We start from the raw sequence: 9,777 nt of genomic DNA, 5'->3' as shown, positions 1-9,777 counted from the left end.
TTGGTACAGTACCTGAAAGGATGTACAGAGCCAAACTTGAGGCTCGAACAGACAGGTCTCAGAGAGAGAGAGAGAAAGAAAGAGAGAGAGATGGAGAGATAGATAGAGAGAGAGAGAGAGAGAGAGAGAGAGAGAGAGAGATGACCTCTGCACCGTCAAGTGCAAAGCTGTCAAACTAGACCTGTTTTTCCACCAGCACCACTGTAACTGCAGAGGGCAGGTATACAGGGAATGGACTATCTGTCAAAGGAGCCCAATGACTGACACTCTTAAAGCTGGTGCATTTTGTATAACAAAAACGGCTGTGATAGTTTCTGGTGACAGTTGAAGTCTTTCTTTTTAACTACTCGCTCTCAACTGGCCAAAGGAATGATGTGGTAGAAAACTGTGTGTACTGTGACTGCGTGTTTCGCTTAGGACTCCCTGCAAAGAGTTTGATAGATATTGCCAAATACATACATTTATAAAAGCATTGACCACTGTCTTCAGGTAAAATTACATGGTACTCCTAAGACCTCAGGGGTAAAGGGTACGGTAGAGAGAAAGAAAAATTTGTACCCCGTTGGGGGAAAGAGGAGGGGTTGGGAAGGGATACCTGTAAGACTGACAGATTAGCTTTCGCTTCAGTTAAAATCCAGGGGGAATTAAAAAGGTTTGCTATACCCCTCTTCTCTTATTGGATTCAGATTGACACACACACATACACGCGCACACACGCCTGTTCTCGCACGCAAACACACACGCACCACAGTTTGCTTCTCTGCCGTGGGAGCGAGAGAGCACTCCCCCTAGTGGCTCGGAGAACTACCTGCGCCCGGGCAGGTGGATTCCATTGACGGCGGGCGGGTAGGGCAGGACCAGCTCCAGTTGTGCAAAAAGGGAGAAGTGATCAGAGGGGATGTGGGGGTGGGGGCATCCGGTGATATTGTTCTCATGGAGCCAGTGTGGATCCACAGGGCCAAGAACACCCAGCACGTTGAGCAGAGGTTGAGAGTAGAAGATGTAATCGATGATGCCCTGCAGAACGGCAGAGAGCAGTGCACACTGTTAACACACTAGTATTTTCTATCAGTTATGCTTAAGAGAGAGAGCAGCTATTTCAATGGAGTCATAATCTAACCTAAATCCTCAATCTTAAGACATTCCTCATCTCCTTCAGAGACAGAGAGAGAGAGAGAGAGAGAGAAAAGAAACACATCAAATTACAACTGTAGTCTCACTGCTAATCTCCAAAACACTTACAATGTCATTTGACTGATATCCTTCATAGCTAAAGTATGATCAGCTTTTCGGGGCTTAAATACCACTATCAGTGTATCTCAACCCTGTTTTTCCCTAGCATCAATGACTAGAGGGTCAGCCTCAGATCTCCAGATCCACTTTGTAAGTGACAGTGGACAGTTTCTTGTGACTGACAGGAGATATTAAGGGGTGTTGGAGTCTGACCTTGAAGTCGAAGGTGTAGTTGGTGTAAGGCATCAGGCCGTTCTCATAGGCGCTCTTCAGCTTGAAGCCGTGCGTGATCCGGCTGCTGGATGACCCGTTTTTGCCGTTGCAGTTGAAGTTTGTCAGGCTGTCGATGTAGCGCAGGTCCTTAAAGTCCTTATGGGTGATGTCCACGCCTCCTGTACTCAGATACTCCACCACACCTACACACACACACACACATCAATCAAGTGTTAGGCAACATACACTTTCAGAGTCAAGCCTTAGAAAGTCCAATGCATGAAAACCTCCATCAAACTCAAAATTGTATGGCCTTTGCATGCACATGGTGCACAGTCTTACCAGAGTCAGGCAGGGAGTTGAGGTCAGCACACAGAACGAGTGGGATGGCGTTGGTTTCCCCGGAAACAGACGAAAGCTTCAGGCTGCGTGTAGCCTTGTCCACGATATTTTTCACCTCTGACAGGAACATCATGGTTTGCACCAGCTTCACGTCCGAGTACTCTGGGTCCCAGTGCATGTGAGCGTTGGCCACTAGGAGGAGCTGTTTCTCCATGCCGTGTAAGGGCTTCCCAGCTACAGGCATTAGATATACAACTCAGACAAGGCACTGCAGTGACCTATCACATATGTAGGCTCACTCTTCTGAGAGCAGCATTTCATGTGAAGGAAAATAAATCTGTCCGAATCATTCATTAAATCAAGCTGAACATGCTAGATGGTTTATTTGGACTCAATGGTTATACAGACACGGTCTACTCAAATTTACAGCAGAAGTTGATCTGATAAATTAGATGAAAACAAAGCAACCAGTAACAGTGAAACTTTCTGAAAACCAAGAGGCTAGAGTGTGTGCATACAGAAGGACAGTGAGAGGTACCCCGAGGTAGCTTTGGCGGTGTTTTTGAAAGTCACACTAACTAAGCCTTACCAAAGTGTACTAACGCACACAGACAGAAAGTTCTAGAGACTTACCAGACTGCTCCATCATTTCCTTGCGTAGCTCAAGCAGTACGGCCACACCAATGTTGTCCTTGGTCATGACCCTGTTCAGCATGGCCTCTGACCCCTCAGAGTTAGCCATGGCCAACTGGTTAAACTCCACTGTGTGTTTCTGCACCAGACTGAACCTGGAAAACACAGAGACAGAGATAGAGACAGAGTGAGGAAAGAGAGAGAGCGCGAGTGTGTTGAGGTGCCGTAGTGTAGTAACCGAAGGAGTTCAAAGTAAATTGGTTCTTCAATCTAGAAATCCATTTCACTCTCAGTTACATGCCCTCCACCACTCACAGCCCTTTCAGAGAGGGGAAACTAAGCCCTAACCCCGTGCAGTGAGAGAACCTACTTCTCAGTTTTGTAGAAGATGGCGCATCCATCCACGTGTTTGCGGTCCGATTCCGACATGGTCCTGGCTCGGGACTTGGGGCTGAAGAAGCCCTCGTATCCCTGCTCCTTCAGCTCCACCAAGAAGTAACTGTAGTATTGCTCTGTTTCCACTTCCTTCAAAGGGAAAAAAACCCAAAACGTTGAGACAGTTCAAAAAGAGTTTGGATTGCATTCTGCCTTTAGCGCAAGGGAAGTGAAATGTGTGCTACCCATGATTGTGATGGTGAACCTGATGGCAGCTGACTATGTGTTAAGTGAGGTTAACTGTGCTGTGATAAGACAGTGGCATGGGGCAGCGTCTCACCTGTAGACTGATTATGTCTGCGCTGCAGCTGAGGATCTCCTGCATGATGGATTTCTTCCTGTAGTCCCAGTTTAGGGCCCAGGATGGGCAGTAGCCGTAGAGCTGACGCGTGGCATACTTGTCACACAGAACGTTGTAGCACATTACTGAGAAAAGAGCTGGACAGACAGGTTTTCATTCAATGAGAGATTTCAGACACATGTGTTACATAATGTCAGAACATGAGAAAACAAATGCCTAGGCCAAGCCTATATCCTGAGTTTCCTTCTGTTTCAGTGCTTCAAACACATCCCTCTCTCTCACACAGCACTGAGAGACACAGGGATAACACAGCAACAGGCCTCTATTAAAACAGCCCTGCTCTGACTCCAGTGTCCTGAACAGACAGTGTGACTCCTACACAGATGTTTCTCATAAGCTTGAACTAGGCCCATCAAAAACAAATAAACAAAAAGAAAATGAACAACAAAGAAAAGAAAAAAAGCAAAACATAGCCTACTTTTTTTCTTTTTTTACAAAGAGTAGTCATTTCTGCTTTGTGTGTGCATGTGCGTGTATGTGTGTGTGTACGTGCACGCATGCATGTCTCTGTTTGTCCCTCACCTGCTGGTCGTGTCCGGTCTGGTTCCTGCAGAGGTATCCAGGAGCGAGGAGGAGGTTCTGTGGACACTGATACAGAAATTGAAAGGGGGGGAAAAAAAAAAAACAAACCCTTTCAATGGGTGCTCTATAACTGCTGTTAACAGAGAGCACCACAATTTCTCTTTACGGTATGTGCCCAGGTCTACAACAACTGTGACTGAATTCAACGTCTGTAGTTATTATCTCTATACGCAAACTTCAATGTTTGAAAGTTTGAGAGTCATCCGATCAGACACCACTGGCCCTGAGGGGACATGAGCACACCAGTTGTAAGGAGTGCAGCATGTCTACATGGGTGAGTTCTTGGCCCTGTGAAAACGGGACTGTGAGCTTTGGACAGAGCACACACAGACGCAAACACACCCTCACCGCGTTTGGTGCCTGCGAGATTGTCCAGCAGGTAGTTGAGAAGTCGACGTGTCCCATCGGGCTCCTGGTAGAGGTTCAAGATTTCTTGTGCAAGTGGGTTTCCTGCAGGGAGAGAGGGTTAAGTGCTTTAATGATTATTCGCAAAGAGCAAAAAGCAGCAACAAGCAACAAAGGGCTTACACCAGCATCACGCCGGCAGGGAGAAGAACTGCTACAGGAACCACGCAATTAAGAACAATAACGGCATAAAACAATAGATGCTTTTCAAGTTTTCGATTACAAGCGAGAATGCTAGCTTGGCTTGCGTCAGACAATGCCAAATGACTACCTGATTTCTGATGAAGCTGATGGCCTCAAGAAACACTGAGAGCATATGCAATGTCTTGGAACATTACAGCATCATCCCTTGTAATTCCCCTTATTGATTACTGACAGGTCAAAGAGGCTAAGTCCCGGTTCAGACACGCCCCAAGGGTGCTGTGACTCTGCTGATAAAAAAATAAGTACCTTTTAACCCCAACGTTTGAAGCTGAAACAGTTTTCCCAGCTCGAAAGGCAGAACTCGCAACTGGTTGTTGTTTAAAAGCAGTTCCCTGAAAAGGACAGGAGAGGAGAGAAAAGACACACGTTAATGTCTAGTCCACATGCCAGTTCAAATCCAGGATAAATGAAGCGTGACAAATCAGGTGAGATCAAAGGCCGATAAAACTGTACTGCTGAAAGCAAGCAATGAGCTTAATCAAGATTCAAGCTTGTTGTGTAAGAACATTTGGTAAACCGATGACATAAGGGCACTAGAAAAACAGAGAGAACTAGAATTAGATGTCAACAACTGGTACTGGGTTGAGGGAGCAGGGCGCTGTTCTGACATTCAACATACTGACTTGCTACAGACAGAGCCTAAGAATATTTATGTTGCACAAACCAAGAACACTGTTATTGATGGGCCTATGTACCAATCACAGACAAGTTATGGGTTCGCACGCTGACAACGTCAACACATGCTGGCAGCTTAAATAAATCTAGTCCATTGAAATGAGGCTGACTGTGACTGCACACCAGACAGTTTAGCTTTGACAGCATCCACAGCCAACTGACTTCTCTGGCCTCCTTGAATCAAACCCCTCCTGTCATTACATGAAGACAATCAGATATTTCAGGCTCTATGAAATTCAGCCATAAAAATGAACCTGTGAAAGCACTGGTTATAGTAAATCTGGAGAGAGGTCTCTGAAATCCCCCGGCATTCTTCAGTTTCAGGCCAAACAGGGGACAATGAAACCAATTAGCAAAAGCTAATTATGAGCAGTCTGGGGCTTAGTGTCAAAATGAGTGGTTTGATAGTTTGTGTACTGTGGATAATAGCTCCTACATGCCTGAGAAACCACTCAGTTTCAGCACAGGCTCTGGCATGAGCTTAATTGCATTTCATAATAACAGTGAGAGGGGAATTTACAACTCTGCCAGTGTTCTGTGCGCACAACTCTCAATTGGGGGGGGGGGGGGGGGGGGGGGGGGGGGGGGGGGGGCGTTTAGTTTGGCAGAACTGGCAGACGTTTACCTGAGAGAAACCATGTTGCCTAGCTCGGCTGGCAGGCTTCTGATTTTATTGGAGGAGAGGTCCAGATACACCAGGTTGTGTAGTTTGGCAATGTCTGGCGGGATGCGTGACAGGGAATTGTCACTGATATGCAGAGCGGTGAGGTGAGTCAAAGACCACAATGCACTGCTCAGGCTCTTCACTTTACCTGTGAGGGGAAAAAAATGGGGATCAGGTATTGGACTAAACCACACAAACAAAAAGTGGTGATGTTATAAGCATGAAGCTATATGCTATAACAGAATCCCCAAACACATTTTAATAAAACAATCAAACCACTCTATAGCAGCTCTGTGTTTTAAAACTTTGACCATGCAAGAGAAAAAGTTCAATTATACTGGACAGAACTCAAAGTCAAAATGAACCCAGTATTTAGTAAAGTATTTCAAAATAATTAACTGACATTCAATTAGCCAAATGCATAACCACTTAAATTTGCATGTAGGACAAACACATTGGAACTGCTGGATCTTTCTCCAGACCAGCCAGTGTCATGACTCGTTCATACATTCACTGGAACCCACCCTCAGTGTAGGAATAATAATGCTTGAAACTAGCTAACCTGGACACGTTTTCAAATCAAAAGTATAAAAATGCGTACATTAAGGATGAAGTATATTCACTACATTGCCATGCATCGGTCCCTCTTCTCCTCATTCCCTCGAACTACCCATAGTCTTATTTCCATGGTTCACAACCAAGTCCATCAAGTGAAATGGCAATTGTTTTGTTTTATTATGTTGTTTATGGCCAGTCCACTGGGTCAGAATGTTATGTGAAGTCTGGCTCCCCACTGTAATATAACAGTTTCACTCTACCCAAACTACCCCCTTCTCTACTATCTCCTGCTTCATCCCAGTGCTAAATCAGCATCAGATAAACACCCAAAATCATAATCTTTCATTTAAAAATCAACGTCAGACCATTCAGCAAAATTAGGCTCATTCAGATTCGGTGGCAACCCTGTGTGCCTTTGTGTAGAATCATCACATTACAGAATTACATCCTCCCTTGGGTGAGCTATATACCAAATCTATCTTTAGGCAGTGAACTTATGAGCCTACCTACAATTTTTACTCGCATTCACATCAGACAGTTCAGTTAAAAATGTGTGAAACAAGAAACCGAAAAGCGTGAAAAAAAAAAGCTAAAATTAAAACGCTGCCTTGTTTCTACTGTGATTTTCTTTTTACTAGTGAACTGGGTAGACGTCCATGTTCTGCCTAGGTAGACGCATTATGGGAAACATCAAAGGAGGATGAGAGTGTGGTTGTTATGGAGAAATCAACACTTTAAACACAAATTAGAAAATGTAATTGTAATCATCCTCAAAGGCTGTAGTGTTAAGGAGAAAAATGAAGAAAGAAAAAAAATCAGTTTAATTAACATTCAGTTATGTGAACCCTACTTCCACTCTGTACCCCTAGTACCAAACTCAGTCCTTACCACTGATCTCCAGCTCAGCCCAGTATGACTTCTTCCCACTGGCTGCCTCCTCACTGGACATGATAGTGTACATCCGCCGGGGGTCTGGCGGATCATATTTTTCCTTGGGCATCCCTGCAACACTAACATGGGGAAAAGCTACTCTCAGACAGTGTGTGTGAGTAAAAGAAAATGACATATGCATCTACCAAACTAACCAAAGAACCCCCCCCCCCCAAAAACAGCCAACTACACACACACACACACACACACACACAACAGTTCAAGCCAACAGGTAATACTGCATCATAATCTACTTAGGGAACAGCTTCTTGGAAACAACTGGAATTCCAAAACGTATGTACAGTACTCTATGACAATGAGACCTTAGGACATAGGCTTTTTTTGAATATCAAATAAAGTCATAACAGACGAAACTTTCACAGAGAGGCTCATAAAGGATAGAATATTTATCTCCACCGACTTTTTGAAGTGTTTTTGATAGTCAACGGGGTACAGGAACACATGGCGACTGGAGACATGCGTGGCGCAGCGCAACGAGTACTTGGGGAGCCTTGATTACGCTGGTCTGAACGAAACCACACGACAGTAATCCGATCGATCAACAGTAAAAGATCTATTATTCACCTTTTTGCTGTTGTTTTGAGGACGTTCTATGAAGCAGTATCACCACAATGATTTCACTGTTCCCAAATGAAAGCGGAAGTCTGCACACGGCCGACGAGGGGTAAACCAAAACAAAAAGCCCATCCAACACGCCATCATAACTTTCATTAGCATCATTATCCCAAAATAACCGTTACAGTAATTGAACACAAGCCCAAAGTGTAGAAAAACAAAAGGTCATGAAAGAGTCAACGGTTATATTTTCTCAAATGGGTAAACATTTTGCGATAAAAACGTAACTTTATAAAATTGCAGTTGAAAGTAAACTAGTTGACAAGATGACTTAAGTATATCAAAGATCAAATCAGAGGTGACAGAACTGGTTAATTTCTTAGTGAAATAACGCCTTTTATAACTGGGTGCGGGGCATATTTCTACGTTGCTATAAGACGGCTGCGTCGCCCGTCGTTGACAATTAGTGAGCTTGCACTATCGGAGTACAGCTTGCTAACGGCGTTACAAAACAGACCGTATTAGCTTGCGTGTTAGTGCAAAACACTATTCACTGTAGGCTTAACAAGTGGAATAAGTGCACGTTACGAACAATCTTTGCCGCTTTCATGCAGTGTGTCCTTTGGCAAACGCTTCTTTCTTCACAAAGTCCAGTCAACAAGTTATCCAAAATGCGTTATGTTACTATTTGATATTGCCTGTTATCTAAGTAGGGAACAGACTTGATCCATTTAGGCTATTTCTGTAATGCTAATCTAACCTATTTATCAGCCAACTGAACAAGCGATACGCACCAACGCTTTGTGCACATTTTCTTAGCCAAACACTTGAGACAGCTAATTAGCACTGCTATATACCGCACACTTCCGCAAACGCTAGTTATAAAGTGACCAGTTAGGCTCTCATAATCACACAAAGAGAAGTGACAAATTTTTCAGATAGTTTCACCTAAGCAGATGACTGAAAACATACAACATTACATTATGTTATTAATAGCAATGGATGCTGAATAACGCTGCTGTCCTACCTGAACTTCGACTGATATTCACTCAAATTCGCTATAATGTAAAACATACGAAATTACCAAAGTTATAAAACCGCTCGCTTGACTAGATGGAGAGTTAAACTTCTTTCCAAACTGCTTGTAGTTTGTACAACCATACTGCCTAGAATAACGATAGCTTGCGTGCCCGCGAATCAGCACAGCTAGCTAAATTACATAATGGTCACTTTTAGCCACTGCTAACCCGTTACTATTCTTCAAGTAATGCACCAACAGTGCATCGATGATATGATACAACTACACCGCTGCTGATAAGGCATGGCAATTAATTTTATTTATCATACTAAGAGCCATCTTCTTCAATCACAAGTCAATCTATCATTGTCAAGATTTAGAGGCTTAGCATAGCTTTCCTAGCTACTTCAGATGAACAGCTAGCTATGCTAACATGAGATTTTGCTTTGATAAACTAGCGAAAAACTCTGATTATAAAAGAAATTTAACCTAGAAAGTCCTCTGAATAACTCTGAGGTTCGCAAACAAAATTTCAGGTAAACTTGGCATAGGCTATTTTACCTGTAAAAGCATACCACTTCGCAAAGACGAGTGCGTGTTTCCTTTGTTTCTGATTCACTTTATATCCGCTGGTTTTCACTGAAAGCAAACAAGCATCATGGCGGCTGCGAGATTTTTGGTGTAAGAAAACAACAACGATCGTCATTGGCTACTTCTGAAACGAATAATATGATTGGACCGTTCATTCATTTGACGCCTCCACAATCGTAGCCACAAAGTCAACAAATAAACACCGAAATAGGTCATTTCCGCAGAAGTTACCTCTGTTTTGGTCGTCCTCAAAGCTTGATCCAAACATAAGGGATACGCATGTTTTCTGGTTATTACTATGATAATGGATACTGTATCTTCAGTTGGATGCACATTGCTAAAAGCCTCCACTGATGA

General features: G+C 43.6%; 1 protein-coding gene across 2 annotated transcripts; it reads right to left on the bottom strand.

The window, feature by feature from the left end:
* Positions 1 to 730: 730 nt before the first annotated feature.
* Positions 731 to 9,469, bottom strand: cnot6a (CCR4-NOT transcription complex, subunit 6a). 2 transcript variants are annotated; one of them, XM_030781927.1, is made up of 12 exons: positions 9,391 to 9,469; positions 7,194 to 7,315; positions 5,709 to 5,895; positions 4,655 to 4,740; positions 4,142 to 4,249; positions 3,740 to 3,805; positions 3,137 to 3,294; positions 2,792 to 2,946; positions 2,422 to 2,576; positions 1,789 to 2,022; positions 1,447 to 1,649; positions 731 to 1,017 (listed from the first exon to the last, which is right to left on the bottom strand). In XM_030781927.1, exons 2-12 carry the CDS (start codon positions 7,303 to 7,305, stop codon positions 805 to 807), a joined length of 1,677 nt encoding a protein of 558 aa, XP_030637787.1. In that variant the 5' UTR covers positions 7,306 to 7,315; positions 9,391 to 9,469; the 3' UTR covers positions 731 to 804. The 2 variants fall into 2 exon arrangements, with proteins under 2 accessions (XP_030637787.1, XP_030637788.1); XM_030781928.1 differs by having other exon boundaries at positions 4,148 to 4,249.
* Positions 9,470 to 9,777: the final 308 nt, after the last annotated feature.

The sequence above is a fragment of the Chanos chanos genome, chromosome 8 (genome assembly GCF_902362185.1).
Source record: "Chanos chanos chromosome 8, fChaCha1.1, whole genome shotgun sequence".
Taxonomy (NCBI): domain Eukaryota; kingdom Metazoa; phylum Chordata; class Actinopteri; order Gonorynchiformes; family Chanidae; genus Chanos; species Chanos chanos.
The sequence above is the reverse complement of the archived record's forward strand: the minus strand, read 5'-3'. Positions and strand labels throughout refer to the sequence as shown.